Source organism: Semicossyphus pulcher, unplaced genomic scaffold (genome assembly GCF_022749685.1).
Source record: "Semicossyphus pulcher isolate SPU_LCO1_2020_fin unplaced genomic scaffold, fSemPul1.0.p SCAF_14, whole genome shotgun sequence".
NCBI lineage: Eukaryota > Metazoa > Chordata > Actinopteri > Labriformes > Labridae > Semicossyphus > Semicossyphus pulcher.
In genome coordinates, this window is record NW_027211648.1 from 12118038 (window position 1) to 12142964 (window position 24927).

A 24927-nucleotide genomic window follows, 5' to 3' on the forward strand; every position below is an offset into this window, starting at 1 on the left:
TGTTGTCCTGCTTCCCTTCATTTAGCCAACGTAGCCTATTCACTTCAGAACTTAGCTGGGGACAATGTAAACACAGTTTCTTGGTCTACATGTTGTAAATCACTTGGTTGTAGTCCGACCTGATGACAGCAGTCATAGACAATTCACATTTTGAGGTCAATGGTGAGGCAAGTTATGCCTAGCTTAAAATCCAACTTTTAGCAGTGTCATTGTGAGGATGTTAGCATGCTGATGTTAGCACTTCAAGCACTCAAAGCATAGCGGTGCTTAAGTAATATTTTCATTCTTTTTATCTGTATATCACCTGCCTGTGAGTTTAAGTAGGCAAGGCTATTTTACATTGATTATATTTTTGGTCACATCACAAGACTTTTGAACTTCCTTCACAGACCGTTGCTTCAAAAGACGAGAATGAAGGAGAGAGCGAGGGTTTCAGGTGTACAGAGGAGTGAATCCAGATGGTTTCAAAACAACTTGTGCCTGTGTCACAATGACAGATGGCGCCATCTCAGCTTAGCATCAATCTCACCTGAATGCTCAGCGGCGAATGTTGTTGTCTGTCAGTGGGTTGGCTTCACCAGGAGCAACACCAGGTGACTCAGGCGGAGAAAAGATGGAGCAAAAACAACCTCTCGCATGATCAAACACCGTGTACAAAGCCAAAAAGTTTGCGTTTAGCCAGGAACGTGTCCAGTGAATCAGTCTTCATTTGACACTTATGTCCAGAGGAAAACTCTCTGGATGAGTTTGCCTCTTTTGGCTGATAGAGAAAAACAATATGCGTCCATACAGAAATTTTAATAGGATATGTCTTTACAAAAGGAGCATTGTGTATGTGGTTTACAACATTTTTAAAGACAGTATTTCTACATCAACCATTTATTAAAAATAACAGGCTTGAAAAGTCCTTCTTTAGACATTATAATCATAATAACAGTGTCTCTTAATTTCTCCTTACATGGATACAGCTGACATCGTGAGCTAGTATTGTAACTCACAGTGTATGAACATTTGAATATGTATAGTGTTTACAGGACAGCTCTATATATTTCCACCTAAAGCACACTGATATTACCTTCTAAATCCCAGAAGACGCAACATTTACTGAAAACAGAGCTGTTTCTTTCTATTTCTCCGTCTGTCGTAATATATATATCTCTTTATTAGGTAAAGATGAAAGACAAAACAAAAGGTACTTGCCGACTTTTTTTTTTGTTCTCCTATGGTTACTTGCTGTCTAAAAAACAAAACCGTGTAAGCAAAGCACGAATAACATTCAAAGGTTACCAGATGCAGTGTGGTGTTTTCTGTGATTTGGGGCCTGTGTCCACTGACAGCATTTTCTTCACTTGCAGCGCCTATGTTATATACAAAACCAATGCAGTTCAGCATGTTCAGCGCTCGGCTTCACCAGCGTTAGCGTTTTTTGTTGCTTTGTGATAGCGCTCTCAGTTGAAATTAGTTCAACTTTTGGAACTTGGCCGCACTCAAAGTCCAAATCAAGAAGGGGCAGGACTTCAGATATCAACTTTGTCGACAACAATGGCGGAGAAGAAGCTAATTCTTTTGTTTTTTCGAGGGTACAACTTCCAGGTGTAGCGCTGCTGCCAACGCCAGGATGTGATTCCTTTCATTTCTACGTTTATTTTTGTAAAATGTCTTTGAATAAAAGCAAATATTAAGCACAAAGAGCAATTTAAAACAGACTTAACGATCACTACCAAGGGAACCGGAAGTGCCACCAGGCAACGTTTGTAACCTAGCAACAGTAACTGTCGGCGAGAGCTGAAATTGAGGTCATGGGCGCTGCCAGTGCAAAAAAAAAAGTTAATGGACGCAGGCCTTAAATGCTCAGAATAAAGAGTGTAAACGGTATCTGTGTCTGCAGGTTAATGCAGGAATCTCAGAGTGCTCCCAATTAGGAAGAGGATTATTTGCCATGGAGACGGCTGAACAGAGACAAATTTAGAGAGGCGGCTTCAAACAAAATCTCATTTAAAAAGTAAGGCATCTTTTCTGCTCTCACATATACACATTAGTACGTTCACTAGAGATCTGCCTCTACATATGTCATATCACAATCTTACACCTTCTATTGCTGACAATATTTAGTATAAGTGATAGATTCTAAAATCAATAATCAGGTGCAGTAAGTAAAGTCGGCTACGTCATCTTGCGATTGGATTTGTGCTTTAATTGTATTAAGTTAGGATGTGTAGATAATATCCAAACATAACTGAACAGACTATGACAATACAATTAGATTTTCCAATAATCCCCGGTGACAAGAAAACCATTCATTTCAACTGGTTGACTTTTTGCATTACATATCTAATTATAAAGTCATCATCCATTGTGTGTAATTGAGTAAACACTGCAGAAACCATCTTTAATAGATTTTAAATGTGTCCTTAAAGGAATTTAATGATAGTCGGTGCTTTCATGTCTGTAAAAGAGTTTAGAAACACAATATATACCCCGAGGGTGAGTGTCCATACCGTGTTTCATTCACAAATTAGTCCTTAAATGAGCTCTAACTTTGTGGGGCTCAGGGCCGCCTCGCATGAAAGTAATCCCAGCACTTTCTAAATGTTTAAACATTCACCATCTCTGCTCAGCCGCATAATTAAACAGCTCTGCCCTAAATTGCTTTGCAACTATCTGGTGGAGGTTTAAGATGGCCTGGATCAACCCGAATCTTAAGCCCCATTTAATCTCCTTTTCCCATCTCTGCATTACAAGTGAGGGTGTTGTCTGAGGAGAAACACGGAAACAAACTTAAGCTGAAAAAAAAAGTTCATTTGATTCTTGCTTGAGGGCGCGGGTTTAACATTTCTGTCTTAACTAAAGAGCTGTTGTACACAGAAGCCTCTTCTCCAACTTCCAGTCGTAGCATCCAAAAACGTTCTGTGCCAACAAATGCAGCCAAGTCCCAGTCTCTCCCTCTGATGAAGAAGTATAGTAGTCTATATGTCATTGTCTAGTTTCACGACTTCCACACCCTTAAGGGCCAAAACTGATGGAAAGAGCCAGGTGCAAGGGATGGAGAGGGAGTAAGAGAGAGAGAGAGAGTTTGTGTGTTTGTCTACAAAGCGTGGCCTCGCTCAGGGCGTCCAGAAAAGAGCTGGATGTGTGTGTGCGTTTGTCTTCGTTAGCATATGTTCATCAGAAAGTGCAGGCGTAAACAACGCCCACCACCACGATGTTTCCGATGGTGGCGATGATGGCGATCCAGAGCCAAATGGCATCGCTGGACATGGACTGTGACTCATCCTGCTGTCCGTGTACCGACGCGGCCGAGGCGGCGGCGTGGACGCTGGCCGAGGAGTTGAAGAGCGAGTGCTCACCACTGTAGTCGTCGTTGGGCGACGAGTCCATGAAGGCACCCGTCATGACCGGGATCTAGAAGGGGGAAAGTAAAGAGAAGGGTTCAAGTAAATTAATCAACCTGCATTGGTGACAAGAATATAAAGAGAGAAGTGAGACGTTAAGCATAAGGCAGTTTGCTTTTCCAATTACTGGCTACAAGGGACTACAAAGGTAATTTCCCCAGAGATTTTCAAGTGAAATAAGGGATTTTAGCACACTAGATGGAGTTACAATCTACAACTAAGATCTTCGACATACCTCTACAATAAATTATGTCTATTTTAAGGCCAAAAATAATAAAAGAGTCAATAATTTTCCAGCAGATGTTAATTCCTAGCAGTTCAGATGGGGGCTTGATACAGCGCAATGTAATAGTGAATCTTTATTGTATGGGTCAGTAGTTCCCTACTCATTATTCATGGTTTTTCTTCTGCCTTAAAGGAGTAGTTTGCCCCTGGAAAAAGCCACTGTCAGTCAAAGCTGGTGTTCTCTGTAATCGATAGAAGCCATCATTTTTAAATTAGCGCCATAGCTGTGGAGAAAGTTATACAAACAGCTCGTGGTTTCGCCCATTCTACATTCCTACAACACCCAGCATGTATTGCGCCCCTCCCTCTGAAAGGAACGGCCCGACGAGAGACGCTGGAGTGAAATACTACTGTTTTCGCTGCAGCCAATGGAGTGGTACAGAATCCGAAAAAGGACGAAAATGTACCAGTGGATCGTCTAAAAAACACTGACGATTTTGAGCAAGACATGACAGCGTCCTAGATTGAGGAAGTGTAGTTACGTGGTATGGCGGAGGTTTTCCAGGGTCCGTTGAAGAAGCGGAAAGCGTCCTCCAAAGGCACAGGACATTTCTACCATAATAGCATTAGCTCCCCATAACAGCATGATAGGACTGAGGTTTAAAATCGGCGAACTGGCCCTTTAAAAATATGAGTTAACTGAACTTAACTTTTATAATTATTTCAAAGTCGTCAAAAGAGTTTTGAAACCAAAAAGTTAAGTCCTTTGAAGTTAAGGGGGAAAAAATGTTACGCCGTTACAAATTGGCTTTCCATTTCCTCAGTTTGAAGTTAAGTTTTTCTGAGTCAGTTCTTCAAACAAGTTGATAAAAGGTAAACCTGTGCGGCTGCTAACGTTGACTCTTCAAATTCAAGTGCATTAGGGAACAGACTGAATTCAAACCTTCATCATAATGAAAATTAACAACCTACACCGCTCTGCTTCACAGAGCCGCTAGCGAAGTGATAATGTGTCCAATGACTTTGCATTTCAAAGCGTTTGTTTGCTCAATAAGTAATATAATCCTTCAAGCTTCATAGAAACAAACATCATTTTATAGTCCTGTTGCAGTGTGTCAAACCCTCTCTTTCCTGGCAATCACGGCACGGCAGGTTTGTTCCTATTGCTCGTGCATTAGCAAGTGTGAGTGCTATATTAAGAGAAAGGAGATTTAACTGCATCACGGCATCATTAGTAAATGCTCACAGGGTTTCCCGAGCAGTCATGCAGGGCCCCACTCTGTCTCGCACACTGCACAGCGTTTGCATGTGTGTGTGTATTTAGGTAGCAGTGCTTGATTAACATTGAATGAATATTTCAGATGTGGCAAGTGAATATGATTTATTGCTTGGGACAATCAGAGGCCTGTGAAGGTTTGCCACTAGAGCAGAAGAAACTGAATGCTCTCGTGTGTTTGTATGCGAGTGTTTTACATGTGTGTGACTACACAGGAAGGGTTTGTGATGAGGAAATGCATGAGAAACCAGCATCAAGCTCAGACTGGAAAATAAGAGTCGGCTGAAGATGATGAAAAAAAATTCACAATGCTAAAAATACCTCGCAGGGATGTCGAACGCTCGCATACAAACACATCCTCTCTTTTCTTGCTCATTTGCTCACCTTCCCTCTCTCTCTTTCTCATACACACTAATGCACACAGAGGTTAACATGCATGTACACTCATACTTCAGGTCTTCCCTCGCACCATGAAAACACTGTTAGGAGAACGCTGTGCCGCTCTCCTTTCATTGCCCCTGGTGGTGAATAATGACATGACACATCCTGTGGAGCGCATGCTGTTTACATGAGCATGATGGAGGCAGACAGGCATGCATGACGTCCAGAAACCTGGATCTCCCCTCCCCCCACTCATTCACTGTATATCAGCTGATGTTCCTTATGCATATACTGTATGTTCTTCGAGCCAGTGGATTGCTTCACTTCCTTGTGGTAGTAGCAGGGCCGACAAATGTTTTGCCCTTTCTTCTCTCTTGGAACAGCCAGCATAGATTGACTTGTGGTTTTTCCAGCGGTACCTGAACACCCCGTCATTTTGCCTCTCTTCCCTATTTGACCTATGTCGGTTGATGCCTAGTGAGTGGGCGAGCAGGAGAGCATTACATCAGTCGGAGCAGAGGGACAAGTTAGCAGTGGAGTTGTCAATCTGGCTGTAGGTACATTAGGCAGGTAGTACATTTAACATTATATTCAAGGCTACATTCAAAACATTCACAGCTCAAGCCAGCGGCCCCAGAACTCGGAGCCCTAGGCGATCGTCTGTATCGGCTACGTCTTGAGCCTGCCCTGGGGTAGAAGAAGCACAATACACTTATCAGTGTGCTGCAGACAATGAAACGAAAGTAAACAAGGTACAAATCCTCATTACATTTTGTGATTAAATCTGTGTTTAAATTTAATTATTATAAATGATAGCTGTCGTGTGATGAGGCATGCAAATGTGAAAAAATATTAGCAAAAGTACCAAGCTACGCTGAAGCTCATTTGGAAGTGCACATTTGAGGGAAGAAGCACATTTGACCACCCTTCAAGATATTACGCTACCGAGACAAACTACATTAATGAATCGCAGACGCAAAGAACATACCCGTTTATTTATTGTAAGATTCTTTTGTTGGCCTTTTGTCTTCATTTGAAAGGAGTCAAACCCATGGCCTATGCATTGAGGACTTTGCCTCAGTACGTGGGGCGCCTGCTCTACTGACTGAGCTACTCCGGCGCCCTGACATTTATTTTGTCCATGCAAAGAAAGATACATATTAATTTCCATTCACTGTTAGTTTTTTTTAAGCCAACCAAAAAGCGATTAAATAAGTTGTCATATTTAAATAAAGAGTTCAGATACAAAGTGATGGCTTTGTTGGGTTACACAGTGAAATATTAATCGTCGCTATACATAGAGATGCTTTTTTGAAAACAAAAAACTACTTCCTGTTCAGAGATAATACAAAAATCCTGTCTTAGAGGGTTATTTTAGGGTCAATTTGTTGCACAACTTGTTAAAGAACCACATTTGACTTCTCATCAACGCGCAGCTGATTTGATTCCTAATTTTTAAAACCACCTGGCGCTGATCTGTAGACACTCCATTGTTGGAAACCTTATCCTGCATTCAAAGCTGCATCTTGCTAATCTAACGTTCAGTCGGACGATAACTAAAGCTCTCAACCCTGTCGGCATTCTTTATTTCTATGTTTTATTTATAAGTAAGTCATTGTTCACAGGAGTGAGCTGTTTGCATAAATGGGGAAGTGTACCGGATAAAATGAAGTGGATACTGGGAGTGAGTGCAAAAATATTCCAGAAGTAAGTCTGGGTCTAAATATTTCATAGCACAGGTTCACTTTTTTCGGAGGAGATGGTGTGCCTATGTATACATGTGTTTCAATAACATGTCACTAAGCTGTATCATCCTCCCATATCCATTCATCTGAGCCAACAACTCCCATGTGGATCATGCACATAAGAACAAAACAGCATGTGGTGAAGCACTAATGGGAAAGAAGGAAATAGAGACCTTTAGAAGGAGCGTCCCAATGCATCTGAGCACTTATGTGGGTTGCGAAGGTCATCCCCTAAGCATTACTGACAGTAAACACATGCTTGTTGAGGTATACGGATGAGCAACTCAAGTGATAAAGTTATAATACTGACCGAATTTTCCTGGAAACTACTGGCTAAAGGGCTTCAAAAGCACATCCACACAGAAAGCTTGGGACTACACTGAGACATGTTAGAATTGACCTAACACGCTCAAAGAGGTATAACCTTGGAAGAGCTGAAAGTGGTCCCATTTCCTAGGTTGAAGTAGTACGATTGGTTCATGTTCAGACTATGAATTGGTCTCTCAGGGTTCACTGGAACGCTTTTTCTTTTGCAGTGCATTTCTCTCTTACTGTGGCCAGCTACGATGTCGCTAAGTGTGGTTGTGCTTGTGTGTGTCTTTCAGGAGTGACTGAATACTATATTTATAACTTCATTTTTTTCTTGTTTTCCCTCTGATGTTCTCCAGTTGCTCAGCTTAAGTAGCTAACTGCTTCTAAATGTTGCCCGCCGTCAGCTAGTTAGCCCAGTTAGCCTTGCAGCTAATCCTTTTGGCTTATACTCAGTCTTGGAGTTGGAGCCACAGGTGTGTTGGACTCTATTACAGGAATTTTGGACTGCCTGGTGTAGATGTTTCCAGGCCCTTGGCAGAGAGCGGGTAGTCGGGAATACTAAGCTAAAGCGGGGTTAGCTAGCAACAAAACTAGGCTTAGCAGTCTCCTAGGAAACACCACCAGAGAGTCAGAAAATATCCTAGTCCTGGTTGGAGCTGCTGTAAATACGCCCAGTACCATTACCCTATAATCAAACTGTCAGTCTCTAAGGTTTGTCCTTCAATTTTTGACAGAACAGGAATTGCAGGGAGAGCGACAGGGATAGACAAAAACACAATTGGTTGACACATCACAGCTTAAATCGAGCGTTGAAAAAGCTTTTATTTTCAGCGTGTCATGCCTGTTATGTGAAGACAAGTGTCGATTTGTTTGTAGCTTCATTTCACTGGCTTTCACTTAAAACGAATTGTAGCTTGATGCTTTGCTCCCGGTTGTCTGAACACACTAGTGTGCCAGCTTTGGCAGGCACCAGATGATAAAACTAATTTATATTTGGAAAGAGACCACATTAGCTTCTTGTAATGATCCAGCCAAGAAGAAGTTGGTAATACACCTGAAGCTGTTGGTTACTGCCTCAAACAACAAAAGAAGGATAAACACATTGGCCTTACCAGGTTAGTGTATTTGCCAGAGTTAATTAGCACAGACATATGGATGGGAAATTGTGTTTATGGACTTAGAACAAGACAAAACTCTGTCTTCACAGATCTACCTCCTGTTGGAACAAATTGGATTTCAGCTAAATGGCTGTTTCATTCAATTGTGTGATATAATCTGCAAAGTAACTTCCCCCCTTTAACCAGCACCTGATAAATCTCCCGACTTCCGTATTTCACACCTTCTTGGCTTTGATTGATGCCTACACCTGTTCAATTCTCCACACAGTAAAAACCCCAATCTATAGCAGACGATACAGTGAGGTTCCTTTCACTGTATTCCACCTGCTCTGCCCTCACAGCTTTGATTTATTCGCCCCAGCTGTTCCTAGAGCTGTGCCATCTACACGGATGATCACAGTAATTGTGAAATAGAATGGGCTGTAATTGCCTCCTGTGGGATGTCTCCACCAGTAAGTGCTTTGTGAAACGGCTTTGGAACAAACAAGCAAAACCGGGAATAGATGTCTTTGGATGGCGGGGAAACCAAAATATCAACCCAACCACAAGCGCACTCGAGCACAACTGATGAGACAAAATCAGAGAAAACAAGTGGGCTTTCTGCACTCAGGAATAAAATTCTAGTCTCAAACCTGAGTCGATACATGTCCTTGTGGAGACCAAACTTCAAGGTGTACTTGAACAAACTGCTCTGGAGAAAACAGGACCAGAGGGGGACCCCTGCTGGGTAAAGAATGGACTTTGTGTTCGACATCACACGCACAGTCGATGAAAACACGATGCAATTGATTTTCTCAGCTGTCACAAACATCGCTGCTGCATTGACTACAACACTGCTTGGATGGCTGTCATTACACTTGTCTCTTTTGTCAGTACACCATGGCCATTTTCCTCTGATGTCACACTCAGGCTGGAACGCTCAAATGCTAGTGTTCAACTGCTGTATATGTGTAGAATCTGAAAAATTGTTTTAGTTCAAGTCAAAACAACATATTTCATAACCCATTAGGTGCCTACAACTAAGTCACAACAGCTCACGTAAGCCAGCTAACGTTAGCTAGGATTTAACACCTTTACTTTCGTATTGACACTATCAAACAGAAATGTTAGCTAGCAAGTGGTTGAATGCTAACGTAAGCTGCCGACTAACGGTACCTAATAATTGATCAAATATGTTCTTTTAACTTGAAACGTGTCCAAAGGTCCCTGTCTGCTCAGTTGCGGTGCGACATCGTGACAGCATTTGAGCATCGCACCCTGAGCGTGACATCAGAGGAAAATGGCCGCCATGTGAATATGGTGAATATCAGCTGTGTCCCAATCCAGAGACTGCAGCCTTTGACGGAGGCGGTCTATGGAGGATGCGCCATTCATAGCCTGCGTGGACCGTTAAAGCCGAACTGAAATGAGACGGTCTGGTCTACTGAGGATTTCCTGTTTGCGTCACCAGCTGTTCCCGCCCTTACCCTTGTGTCAAAGTGCTGCTCCTGTTGCCTAGCAACAGGTAGCTAGTGGGCTAACGTCATGTAACCTGTTATTTTAAAGATCACTTGTTTCAAGGGCCCTTTTGTTTTTTAACATTTGTAATGCTAGCTATTAGATGTGAGCAATGCATCTCGGCATACTTTGGGCTGTGAAGGATGCACCCGATGGATCCTTCTTGGCCCCGGGAAAAGGAGCATGTATTTGTAAATTGGGACAGCCTTCGCCGCGCCGCTGTGACGCCATCGGCCTACAAATACGGCCACAGCCCCTGGATTGTCATCTTTGGTTTTTTCGGAATAAAGACTTTTTTCTTCATATCACACTTCAGGCATGACATTGAAACAGGTCATTGAATGAAGCACAAGACTGCACTTAAAGTGAGATGATTTCTGTTTTAAGGACATCACTGGCCCTGTTAAGAGTTGAGTTCTTGCTCTTGGCCAGGTCAGAAAGTTTTCACAGCACCACAGAGAAGTATTAATGCCTTACAGATTGGCTGTATCTGTTTTATCATCCATGCTGTCCGGGGAGCTTGCTGGTAGCAGACACTTTTGGGAAATTAACTGCAGCTCATTCATATTGAAGTACGTTTTTGAAACCTGCTGCACTTCTCAGAAAATCTATACCCCGTGAACATTTTCCCAACTCTCTGAACTGCTACATGATATTGTTTGAATTATTTAAAGGAATTTATTTTCAGTCCACCAGTATTTATTTGCATGAATTTTCGAGTGTAAATGTTTGGTACCACTGTACTCTCTATAGTGTATACTGCTGTGGGAGAGCTTTTCCTTGCAGTATGCCTTCTCAACATTTATGATGCCGTATAACTAAAGTCAAAGCTAATCATTAAAACAGCAAATAATAAATATCTTTTAACTTAATCACACTGAAAAATTAATGACTTTCACAGCAGGCGATTTTTACTTGTCAAAAATATTAAACATCGATCGATTTTGAAAACCACAGTATTACTGATACTGACTGACTACCATGTTTGCCATGGCAGTGTGAAAGTGAGCCAGCATTTACAACACCAGGAACCTGAAATTGAAGCAGCATTCATCCACTATTAATCCTATTATTCACTCCTGTGCGTTTCCTGCTGCGATATGTCAAAATGTCGTCTCTCAGACAGGCTGAAGATGACGGTCTTTCTGACAGCCAGCTGAAAGCGGCACACCGGGCCTCATCCAGCAGCAGCCACTCAAACGCACGGATTTAATTGCACACAGATGTTTCCCGACGTTCTGACGAGCTCGCCGCCTGAACGACCACTCTGCTGCCACAGGTGTGTAGCACCGTGTTGATTACTACATCTCTAATTAGACGTGCAGTTTTGAAAACAGTTACCTGCATGACAGCACTTTTTAAATCACCTAAATCTGAAAGAGATAATTTGTAATCTAAATCTCGGTGATTTAGAAATCAAGGTGTCAGAATTATATCTAGGCACATTGGTCTGCTAGGTTTCATGTTATTGCAGGGAGACTATGTTAGCCTTAAAAAGATCTCCCAGTGCTGTGGTACCACAGTGGTATTGTAAGAGAAACACTGAACAAAATATCCCATATTTAATTTATGTGCAAACTTACAAGTTGGAGAATAACTCCTTTTTTAAAAATGGATGCAGACCGCACTCGGCTGATCTTACCGCCTGGTTAATCTCTATTTACCGGCACAGAACCAGATTTGGGTTTCTGAAGTGGTCTGGTTTTCGCTTGTCGTGCATTTGTAGTCCCAGTAGTGCTAATCAATCCATACCAGAAGGCTTTAGTGTATGCAGGAAAAACTGTCCGTGTGGAGAGCAAAAACAGTGGAACCCAATCTGCTGAAATGCCATCCTGGCTCGGATCAGCTTTTCGAATTAGCTTTTTATTCATCTCTATAAAAAATAATCCGTATGCAGGTGCAGCAAACAATTAAATGTCCCACTTCAACTTTAACTGTAATCAATGTAGCGCACAGAAATGAAATCTTAGCAGGAAGTCCTTTATCGCTAACTGCTTACTAGCTTGCTAGCTCAGACAAGTTGCCTGTCACTCCAGAGGCTACATCATCACCAGACGAGATTGCTATCTGGTGTACATGACACAGACATGGGGTGCGACCAAAATCACTCCCTTGTTAAGTCGTTTATTATTGCTATCTATCTATACTGCGCATTCAAATTTTAGCACATTTAAATCATTGTGAACTTGTATGACTTTTATTTTGGCAACTGTAAAATAAGAAGCTTTCAGTTGTGGCATTACAAGCAGACAGTGGGGTGCGTGTCATGGAAGATTCACAAATTCCCTTTTGTGGGGCTCTTTGAGCTATTGGCTAAAATAGCTAGCATTTTTCACTGCAAATTAGTATAACAGAAAAACACGTACTTGGTGAACAAAGTCTTTTTTAACATTAAAGCTGCTGTGAGGAACTTTCGGTTTGTGTTGATTTTGGCGCCCCCTTTGGACAAAGCCGTACCTCTTATCTCTTTGCTTATTTTGTCCTGTACATGCTTAAGTGGTGATTTTTAACAAAAAACACACATCCTGCTGTCTTTAACAGTCATATGTATCACTCACTTTACATTTTTGCCCTGGAAAATGTAAACAAAGGCAGCGTCCAGTTAACCTCTTCGTCTGACACCTACCCCCCCGCCAGCAGTTTCAGGCATTAAAAATAACTATATAGAAATAATCAATCTTGTCGCTGATGGTCTGGTTTGCTTTTGTACATCTTATAGAGTTATCAGAATTAATTTCAGTCTGTTCCATAACGACGAAAAACTCCTCACAGGAGCTTTAACGGCTTTCTTGCTATAATTGCAGGATTGTACTTTTATTTTGAAACTCATCACACATCCCTTAAATTTTCCAACAGAAGGATAAGAAATGACGTCACTCTTTTGACAGGGGGTGTTATCTACGACCGACTGAAAGCTCCATTTAGGACACCACAGATCAAATACAATGGAATGACAGCATCGAGGATTAATCTCATATGTGTAAGGGCAGCGTTTGCAGCCACTCCTCTTCCACAATAGCAGCCACTTAGTGCAAACAATAGATTTGGTGTGTACCATGCTGTACTGTAGCACATTGACCTTGTCTTGCCATAAATCTTGCATGAGATTTACAGAGGTTTTAAGGAGGCTTGTTCACCCGCACAGAAGCGGTGAGACCTCCAGTTTCAGGCCCGGTTCCTGCAGGTCAGATTTACAGCTGTGCTTTCATTGATTTTCCCGCCTCAGGAGACCAGCAGCATTTTTTAATAAATCTTCTCACTCAGCAGGACAAGTGAAGCACAAGTGATCCTCGCTTGACACCCTGGTCAGTCTGTCAGCTCAGTGGAAATTGTGAAGCACGGGAGGAAGTTTATTCTACTTCTTTTATATTATGAATGAACAAGTAGGGGAAATGATGCATGGAATTGTTACTCACTGATATGTGCTGCTAATTAGCAGTTGCGTGATGGCTTGAAATTTGAGATGAAAGTAAACTCGGCAAGCTATGAAACATTAAAACAAAGAGAGATGTCTTATTCCTGCCAGATGACAAGTAAGATGATCACACGGACAAAAATTGAAGTGATGAGGAAAAAGGGACGTTAAATTTGGTTGTGTCTGTCTGAGCCTTAAAAGAAATCACGATTAACTGTCTGAACATTTAGGACGCAGAGTCTTCCAGATGATGCTCAGAAGCTCAGACCTTCGATTTTCTACATGATTAATGTGCTGAATACCGCCTTATAGGCTTCAAGATTATACAGCAGAAATTCTACTCATGCATGAATTGTAAGTGTGAACTTTCCCCTGAACATTTGGCCCTTTCTCATAAATTCAACTTTCTATCAAGTCTCATCTTCCTCCTCCTCCTCTGGAGTCTTTCACATTGTAAGATTGATTTCAGATTGTTGAGTTCAGACTGAAACAAGTGCGCCCGTGCGTCTGTGTTTGTTGAGACAGGATTTAGGGCTGTTTGCAGATACGCACTTTTTTAAGCACCCAGGTGTCAGTAGCCGACAATGCTATTTGCATCCAGGGTGGAATAGCGCTGTGGTTGAAAATCACCCTTCAATATGAAGCCTGCACTCGGGAGACGTTTGCCTTCAAGTCTTTATACCAGAAAGCTTTTTCTCTTGTTTTCTGTGTCTCATGTGACACAGTGTTCATTTCGTTCAAAGATGAGACGTTGATGAGCTAAAAGACGGGACTATAATGTTCGTGTTGGGCTGTCAGACATTTAAAATCCATGGTATTTCCCCCCACTGAGCGTCTAATCTGTCAAAATACAAGCAATGCATTCCTGTCACTGGTTGAATCGGTTGAGGGGCGTGTGCAGAGCCCCCTGAATCAGACCCAGCCATACAGGTGATAATGTCCCAAAGCGGCAACATGGTGGCATCCATGCAAAATGGGGTTGGTTGAGAGCACATGGACACACTTTATTCAACTTAAAGTCGAGGTGAAATGAAAAATGTAATTTTAATCCTTTTAGATCCCATCCCCGGTAATATTGTGCATCAATATAGGCCAAAAAAATACAGAAAATCAATTTCTTCGTGTTCGATCATTTTTTCTTCCGGTAAAACTAAATTTCACACGTGCTTACGTAAGTTAGCACCAAACAATTTCAACCAATCAATCTGCAACATTCAGCCGCAGAGCACCAAGAACGCTCGGTCAGTTAGCTAGCTACTGCGCTGTGGAGAACGTCTGTCTACGGCCACTTCTCAACGATCAAATCAAATCCCTCTAATGATATGTCCCGCCTGCACATCCTGCTTCACTCGGAAATACGCCATGATACGGAAGCTGGATACTCTCGAAATGCCGCTTCAGCTCGACTTTAAGGGAATGCACTGTAGTAACGGGAGACGGAGAGACGCCCTGTGGCTACAAGCTAGGTAGGAGGAATTGGTGGGAGAGTCGAGGCTGGATTATCAAAGGTAAGGAATCTGGTTAAAGTGTCTCAAGTAAAAGTGTTGAGAGTGAAATGGTGCTACAGATTCAAACACTCCTGTCTTCTTGATACCAATTTCTGATACCTGTATTCGGCTCATTGAATCATTCAAAGAGAGGAAACATTTGGACTAAAAGTAAAGACTGCATTGTTGTTGACTAAAACTAGACTAAAACTTTAAAGGGTGCAAATGACTCAAATGGGACTAAAACTAATCAGCTTTTTCGTCTAAAGACTAAATCTAAAATAGAACACAAAATTAACACCGATTTGAAATAATTATGTCAGTTCAAACAATGACAACATTTCCTAAAGTAGCTTCATTGTCTTAACCTAACTGGACTATGAAAGATGCTCACGCTAAGAGTAAACCACAGTGTTACATTTTTCAGCAGGTAAAATGCAGGACAATAACTTTCCTTTAGTAGCGCTTTCTCTGAGTGCTTGTAGAGCATGTTTATTTTTAACACCGAGATCATGGTGAGCTTTAAACAGGAGGTTACAGACTTATTGCATGGACAAACACTACTAGTACTTCTAATAGAGTCAGAGATATGATACGTAAACACATTTCCTTTGGTGGCTTCAATTAAAAAATAATCCCTGGACTGAACCTGCAGGTTGATTTAATAATGAAAATGTTTCTCTTGCAGTGCCAAATCCACAACTGTTTAATTCAGCTGCATTAAAACTTGATAAATGAACTATTCACACTTTCATTTTGAGGAAATGAGGGTGGAAAAAGCGCTTTTTCAGCAAAGACCGGGTCAATTTGTTATGCACCGGAGCAGATATTTTAAATATGCATAAACTGGATTATGTGCAGCATGTGTTTTCATCGTACACTTTACACCACAGAACACATCATGCTATAGCTTCAGAGATTTCCTGCTGCATGTGCAATATCGCACACACCACTCCATCTCCACGCAGAGCGGGCTCATGTATTTTACATTGCGAGCAATTTCGATGAAAACACACCCAGTAGAGTCACGTGTTAGCGCCTTCATGTTCAGCGTCGGTGGCAGCTGCTAGCCACGACGGGCCCCAAGCGGATGATCGTTGAACGGGCTCCCAGTTGTGCCAAGAAAAACAAGAGACATGTAAGCAAATGATCTCATGCTGCATCGCAACATCACTGCAGTCTTAAAGCGTTTGTTTTCCAAGTGCATCTATATTAAATATTAACAACATTTACACCTTCCCTAAAACATCTCAATGCAGATTAGAGGCTCTCAGTAAATGTGCAAACCTTACTGAGCATTCTTATTATTATTTGGACACTGCATGTAACTTTAAATGCCAAACCCCAGACCTGCATTAGTCCCCACAGAGCTGTAAAGGTCACTGAAGTCAGCATTTATGTGCAATTTAAACATTCGTGAGCACATGATAATGAGGACGAGGATGAAAAGGAGGAGAGACACATTTTTAATGATGGCTTTTTTTTTAAGCTGATGATTCTGTACGGAGGTGTGAATGGGTGCTGAGTCAGAGCCAGGATTGGTGGGATCGTGACGTGAATGTCTTCACAGAAGATTTAATCCAAAGTTTCAGGCTGTCACAGGCTACTTTAAACTACATCTGTAAGCTCCTCTCCGCAAGACTCTACAAGCAAGACGCTCGCTGGTAAGAGTTAGAGATGTCAAATTCGCGTATCAGCAAAAAGCAGACATGTATCTGATATAAGATCACACAATAAAGTGGCCCAACTCAGAACTGGAGGGATTGTACTTCCCCGATTTGCTCGGAAGAACGTCATGGCTGCACCGTTTTCAAATCATAAATATTAAACATGTTAAATATTTATACATATATATATATATTGATATCCTGCTGTGTGGGGGGGAACTCGTAGCACGCACTCTGTTGTCACGTAGAACGACACAATAGCCAATTGGGAAGCAAGCTGACCGAAGCAGGAAGCACAACAACCGCATGAAGTAGCACGTACAGCCAGTGTTTACGCCGTCTCCACAAATTCATCCATCATTTTTCATCGATACATTTTCAGTGAAAAGTAATGAAAAAAACTATCATCGGCAATTCTACCTGCCCGTCGTCCATCATTTTTGTTTCCTCTAAAGTCATGTTTGACCACGTGAGATTTTGTGAGATTTTGTGAGATTTCCAGTGTTGAGAGTCGGGACTCTTGTTGTTGGTGAATGGAATATGTTAGTATGTGGTGTGCTGTCATATTGTTGTTCTCCACACACTACAGGAACAAAACTGTTAAATCTATAATCTTTTGTCATCTCTCTCACATTTTCAACATGTGTCTTAAGGGAACTGGAATGCTCCCCTAGCCTGTTTAGGGCGTCGTCAATGTTCGTTATGATAATTCAGCTCACCTGTGCTAATTACATGATACACTTTATACACTTTGTGTACACTCTCTGTTTGTCTCCTCTGGCTTCTACCCTCTTTTGTTTGGTTGTGTTTTAGTTGACCTTTATTCTTAGTGACACGTCAGTAAAGTGCACCTACATTAAACTACAACCATAGACTGTATAAAAAGATGGACGACATGACAGCTCCCTAAAAGTGAAGCCAAAACATCTCTATCGCCCCCTGCTGACTGGCTGCAGTATAGGTCATAAAGCCTGCCTCCTCCATGTTAACAGATGGGACATGAGTCAAACTGTAAAATCAAAATACATGGAAAATAAACTTTACTCAAACATGTTTTCTGTCATTATAGTTAGTTCTTATCGTGCTGATTTACGTCCAAGTGTTCTTTTTTCTGACAAGTTCATGTTTTAATTAGTTATTTGATTTGAAGGATGATTGACGGCTCTGTTGACAAATCCGTTCAGGATTAGCAGAGTAGAAGAAGATCGTAGGATCGAGGAGACGTAACTAAAACAAACACTACAGTCATTGAAGTTTCCAACCAACATAAAATTTCACAAAATCAAGTAAATACTTGACAGTAAAGATGGCCAGCCCTTTGTTGGGGTCAGGGGGCGTTAATGTTCATGTTATTGTCACCGTAACTCCCTTGTGTCATCAGATAAAAACTGAACCAAAACTTCTGTTTGCTTTTAATAGGAAGTCATTCTATAGTTTCTTTAGAGCATACGAAATGTAAAATAAGCCTTCAGAGGTCGGAGTGTGCATTTTTCGCTTTTTAAGACTGCTGAAAAAGAAAAATCAAAGGCCTGTATCAAACCCTGTGAACAAATTGATCCAAATGAATAAATCATGTTATCTGGCCAGAAACTGCAACTCACTGCAAATGAACGCAGTGTTCTTCATCCTAACACGGTTAATTATAGTAACACTTGTTCCTAAAGTAACTTCTTTTGTTGCATCGGAAGCAATGAGGGCGGAAGTGATGAAAACAAGTCTCTTATTGTAGCAGAGAATGTCAGAAAGCACCTTTTTATAGCACAAGATTGGTTACGCAACAGAATCATTTATCATCGTCAGTATCAAACCTTACGGGGAGGTTCAGTACCAGAGGAGCTGGTTACTAGTTGTGTTTGAGTAACAAAGGCCGCATGAGAGAGAGAAAACATCACCATGCTGTCGGTGTATCTGGTGCTAACGTCAGCTGCCCCTCCGGCTCCATCCTCGCCTGCTCTGTCTCTGTGCAATACTGAGAAATCTCATGCGTAGAGATGGAAGCCCTTAATTGAATCTCCACTCATGTAAGACTGGGTTCAGAGCGGGGATCAGCAGGGGTGGCCCTGCTTTGCTCTCGCTCTTAATATACAGAAAGAGCAGAAACACCTCGATCCACTTTGATCTCTGAGGAGCAAAGCAGACGGTAATAAAAAAATGAAGAAATGACTTTTACCACTGTCTAAGAAATGGTGAGGTTCCTCAGGGCTGCTGTGGCTCTGTGATTCATGGTGGCACTCAGACCTGCTCATGTGTACATGCTTTAGCATACTGCCATTTGTAAATAACCATTAGCAGAGATAATCATCGTGACGAATTGGGATGTTGCGCTAATCGCTTCTGTGGTCAGCCATTCAGTAGAGAAGATCTCATTTTAGCTGCACCATTGATGAAATCTCTTGATTTTGCAATGAAACTACCAAGAAAAACATTTTAAAAAGAGATATACAATTTTTTATTCCAAACAGTGTTATTTAAAGTATAGAGACATTTTTTTAGGCATTAAAGCAAGTTGATAGAGAATTAGCCTCTTCCTGACATCTTCCGGGGTATTATGCTAATTTCAAGCTTCGTATTTCACTCTGTGATACCTGTGGAGTAGCTTAGCATAATTTACAGTTAAAAAAACTAATTTTTCTCCCACTGGTGCTCTGTGCAGGCCCTCATACAGCCTCTGCCTGAAACGACTCAGTAGGCTCTGTCTCTTTAAGAAACCCCGCCCCTACTAGCCGCTTTCTTCTGATTCGCCGGCTCTCCAAACCCTGCCGAGGGGCATAACTCAGTGTTTGAGGCACGCCTCCTGCCCTGTGGCCGTGTTACAGAGTTGTCGGCAAAGAGTAAACTTCCCTTTCGATTTGAAATGAATATCTGCTGCTCTTGTCCTTTGGAAAAGTGAACACTGATGTTTTTCCTTCACAGCCAAAGAAACACTTTCTCCAAGACATTCTAAACCAACTTGACAAGCAGAGCCGTTGAGCAGAGTGCAGACTGAGCTGCTGGGTGGGCGTGTCCTTGAACTGTGCCGGGAGCAGGGAGCTCCGCTGTGTCTTGGCCAGACGGCCAAACAGAGTTCGTCCAATTTGTGACATCACAAAGTGAAGCTTCAGAGAAGTCGGGATTACTCCAACATACTTTAACCTACAGATTTGAAACTTAACAAACGTTTAGTTTGGACATCCAACATTGTGAAATTATATATGTGTCCTAAAATTTTACAGCATAATAGCCCTTCTTTAAGGTTTCATTAGCTCTTGTTAGTGTGTTGTAAGAGCAACATAAAAGTGTGTCTTACAGTGGAAAGAGTCTACCTGCAATAAGATGGCAGCAACCCGATTACCTCCTCAAATCCACATAATACCACTCTCTCTCACTTAAAAGCCCTCAAAGCCCAGGACCAGACCTGCACTCTCTTTTCCAACACCAACCGAGCCTCCGGGTATGGTTCAGTCCTGGATCACTCCTTCATCTCTTTTAGCTCCATCTGCTCTGACCTTGTTATCGCATGGTCTCAAATCTTTTTCCCCCTCCCGGCTCCCTGAGGCTGCAATGACTTCAGAACAGCAGAGTCACTCCTCATCTCGGTTAGGCGGAGAAGTCATCTGCTCGAGACGTATACCGCCACATGTCACCCTCTAATATATGAATTATATCTCGTATCATATCTATTCATGGTTTTCGCCCCCTTTTTAGCTCTACTTTACTTTATTTTTTCTCATCTTGCTGTAAATATTGAAGCAGTGGTTAAATTACTCACTCTTACATCTGCCTATACTTCCACCACTCTCCTAAATATTCTGTCACATAAATTTCTGTATTCCAGAGTTAAACGGATCCACATGACCCCATATATAATGATATATTTATATTTATAGCATTCGGCAGATGCTCTTATCCACAACAACTTACACTGTAGTGCTGTGTTGAACTCTGCAGGGAGATGTGCCTGAACGGTAACGGGAGTTACTCAGAAACGTCAGCCATATGGAAGGAATTTCTCTTACTGGCACAAACAGGTACACGTATAGGGAAGAAAAAAGTGCACACTGTTCTGCCCATTGAGTCCATATATTTGAAAATGTTATAGATGTAGTTTTAGAGATTATTTTATACCATGCGTGTGGAATATACTGTATAACCAGAACAGATGCATTGTGGGTATGTTATCTATAAAAATCACTCGTCTAATCAGCCAAAAAGCAGCCTTCTTGTCGTGCACAGTGAAAGGGAAACCTCATCTAGTGCTGCACAACCAACCCTCTTCCTGTCAAATATAAATTAAGCACAACAAGTTTCAATTCCTCAGAGCCCTAATCCAAACATTGTTTGTGTTTTTTCCTCTATTTTTACACACAAAAGCAGCATAACAATTACTTCCCCCTCATTCGGCTCCCCTCTCGGGTAATAGGCTGCTTTGCTGCTGTCTCAATCTGTCAATCTTGTGTGGAAACATGATTAATTGTCCCCCTCTGTTAAAGCTAAGAAGTTGTGGATAACCTGTGTATCACTTTTATACTACTTCTAAGCAGGGTTTGAATGTGGTCACAAAAGGGAAGTTAAGAACGCTTAGAAGTCAGTGTGCATATTAACAACTGCTTTATTTCTCCATGCTGAAACTTAATCAGATGTACTGACTGAGGAAATACTCACCACAAAAATCTACAGGCCTCATGCAAGAACCATTCATTACAACGGATTAGATCTTAGTATATTAATTAATTTTGTGGTAATGAGAATTTTATGTCAAACAAGAATTTAAAAGTGCTTAATCTGAATGAATGTTGAGTTAAAATATGATACATTAGCTATAACTTAAAGACGTGGTTTCACAATTTAAGACATATATAATGTTACAATGTGTGCCGGAGTAATCCCCAGGCTTCTTAGCTCAGTCTGCAGGCTGCTATGAACGCCAGGTTTCAGACTTTGTGACATCACAAAGTGCAGCCTCAGCAGGCTTCGGAGAGCTGGCCAATCAGAAGAAAGTGGGCTTGTAGGGGCGGGGTTTCTTAAAGGGGCAGAGCTGACGGAGTCGTTTCAGAGGCTGTATGAGGGCCTGCACAGAGCACCAGTGGGAGAAAAATGATGAGTTTTTTTTAACTGTAAATTATGCTAAGCTACTCCACAGGTATCACAGAGTGAAATATGAAGCTTAGAATTAGCACAATACCCAACCTTTGATAAACAGCTATGATAAATTTAATATTATATGTGATATAGAAATATAAAATCATAATTGATTTGACATGACTCATTCATGTTGGTGTTGTGGTGGTTAGCACAGTCGCCACACAGCAAGAAGGTTTGTGGTTTGAATCCCAGTTTGGAGAGGATCTTTGCAATCAACACAGTTCAAATATTGGTACCAAGATGCCAATTCAATAGCTTTCATAGCTACGGTAGACGGTAGGCTCCGTCTAAAGGGACTTGGCTTGGGAATGCTGGAGAGGTGCCAGCTCCTTTCCTGACACCTCAACAGGACAGGAAAGGAGCAAGGCTGCCAACTGACATCTGACATTTTTCCATTAGTTCATGTCCATCCTGTTTGTGCATGTTTGTATTTCGGGCCTGTGTGTGTAGCATGTTTGTAAAAGTGAAAAAATTTAATTTCCCCTCTGCAATTTATAAAGTATGTCTTCTTCTAAAATTGACCTTTTGGGTATAAGAGGTCGTCATTTAATCATAGATATTTGTCATTATGAATTCTTGAGTTTTAGCCTAATCATGTTTTTTGTGGCCTTGACCTTTGGACCAAAAAATTCAAATCTGCTCAATCCTGGAGTCTAACTGGATCTTTGGGCCAGATATATAATGACATTTTTCTACAGGTATTATTTAGACACCACTGTCATGAGATGTGGACAGTTGTAAGTTCAGTGACCTCCGTCTTTGCCGACCAAAATCTAAGAGTCTAAGTGGACATTTGTACCAAATTTAAAGAAATCCTGTAAAGGTGTTCATGTCCAATGGGAAGAACGAACAACAACAACATGAAAACATATTGCCTCCGGGCAAAGCTGCCAACTGTTAGGAGGCATAATAAGTAAAGGAGGCTTATAATAGGGATAAGAAAATGTTAAGTCAAGTGGCGGCTCAAAGTCTTTGTTGAAGTTATACTTAAGTCTGTGTCTATAGTGTGTAAATTGCCACCAGCGTAACAACACAATGGCTATAAAAAGGACTTAAAATGTCGCTGCCTACACGGGTATGTTCTACTGCAGGTTGGCATCTGCATTTATGAATGGTTACAGTATCTTTTCCCCGTGGGAGGAAGGGGGTGTGTGGGGGTGTTATGAATTTGTCACGCAAGTTCCATGTTGGCCTAGTTACAGTGTTGTCAGATTCTGTAACAGTTCAGCAGAGCTCCCTCACTCTGACGCCTTAAGTGTTGAATTAATATGACTTTTACTGTATGTGTGAGTCAATGTCTTCATGTCGGCGTGTGCGCTCAGTCTGAGGCATCAGGGAAGACGTTTGTTTAGTTGACGGATAATGTGCAACACAGCAGAATTATACAGTATGTGAGAAAATGACCAATTTATCAATGAATTGATGTCTTTATATACTTCATATCTCAGGAAACAATGAGATGTGTGTCAGGACCAGAGCATTTCCTGTTCATGTTTGAGTTTGTGAGTAAACCAGGAGCATCACGGAAAAGCAAAACACTCTAATCAGGGAAGTTAATCAATTACAACCTGTTCACAGTCGTTAATTAGTAATTGCAGCAATTAACACGTGTGTTGCTTCTAAATGATACAACAGTGTTTAAGTGTGTTTTTTACATGCTGGTGGGGGAAAAGTAATCACATACAGAGGAGCTGTAATCCAGAATACATATATTATGCATTAGATTGTTGCATTGCACTAGAGGTTGCGTTATGTAGACGCTTAATACTCATTCAGTCATTTTGTATGGAAGCCTATAGGGGACTACATTCCAATGCTAATGTATGATGAAAATGTAAATAAATAATAGCATTATAATTTTTCCATCTACGTATGTGTCTATAAAAATGCAATAGACTTGAGGCGCTGTTTCGCTTCAAGCAGTGATTTTCAAAGTGTGAGGCGTGCCTCCCCTGGGGGGTGCCAGAGGACCTCAGGGGAGGCGCAGCGTCAGAAAAAATAAACCAGAAAAAATAACTTGAAGCATCTGGTTAGCGAACTTTGATGTGGGGCAAAATAGATCGATTTTTACTAACTACTGTGGTCGAGAGAGAGAGAGAGAGAGAGACTGATAATGGAGTGAGCAGAATGACGGCGAATCTACACAGGTAACGTATTTGAAGCGTATTTTTGACACGTGAGTGCCGGGACTGAGTCGCTCCAATGTTCCAATCTCCATCAGCCACGTATGCTGCGCGGGAGGCGGGCTTAATGAGCGAGTAATTTTCTGCTGCCCCGTTCTGTTCGCATCAAATCTATTTTTCCATTACTTATACCGCTTATCCTGTTCAGGGGCACAGGGGGGCTGAGCCGATTCCGAGCTGTCACTATGCGAGAAGTGGGGAACACCTTGCACTGATCGCCAGTCAATCACAGGGCTGACTCAAGCCACTTTCCTACTGGTCAAAAAACCCACTAACACCCGGCTTTTTTGCTTAGTGGGAAAGGCTACAATCGGCATTCAGACCCAGGTCTGAATGCCGACTGTAGCCTTGAAGCCCCGGGTAATTATCGCCTCAGCTCCGATCGGCATTGATGAGAACACAAAACCTGTGTTGACACGCTAATCTCCGCCCCCTTTCTGGCGTGATGCGATGCTCGGTCGGTAACTTCTGCTACTCGTTGTCATCTCAGCTACAAATTCCGGCCGTCTCCGTCCAAGCAGCGCATTTTAAAGTCAACAATTAACCCAACCAGAATGACTTTGGACTGTGGCAGGAAGCCTGAGTACCCAGAGGCCCACTTCGTCCAAACCGGGACTGGAACTAGGAACCCTCTAACTGTGAGGCACTAACTGACCAACTGAACGATTTTTTTTTTACTCAAGTAAAAACATGCAGAAAATAATGCTGTTGTATAATCGTCAATGTAACATTATCTTTTTAACATAGTCCCATAAATTCAGCCTGAGCAAAATGCCTGAAATCCTGCTCAAAAAGTTAGTAATGTGTTGACTCCTGCTCCACTGTAAACAGCTCAGGGGTAGAAAAGGCCAACCATTGATTTATATGTGCCACTGAGATTAGTGAGTGGTAAGGGCTACAACATTTGGGTATTAAGCTCAAACACATCACAGCGTCTGCAAAGCAAAGCTTGAAGCCCGAGCTGTGAGAATTGATTCACAACTCCTTGTAAGCGTCTTTAAAAATTCAACATTTTAAGACAAATGTGAGCTAGTGTACTCCTCCACCACTCACGCATACGCAGTGGGCCCCCCGAATGATTTCCATAAGTAATACAACTGACTGTACT

At 41.7% G+C, this 24927-nt stretch overlaps 1 protein-coding gene across 1 annotated transcript in view; it reads right to left on the bottom strand.

Moving 5' to 3' along the window:
- Positions 1-779: 779 nt before the first annotated feature.
- Positions 780-24927, bottom strand: part of LOC138591263 (uncharacterized protein C14orf132) — a 32404-nt gene continuing 8256 nt past the window's right edge. Inside the window, exon 2 of the mRNA XM_069661797.1 lies at positions 780-3402. Coding sequence (XP_069517898.1) covers positions 3166-3402 — 237 coding nt within the window. The 3' untranslated portion in view covers positions 780-3165. The remainder of the gene's footprint in view (positions 3403-24927) is intronic.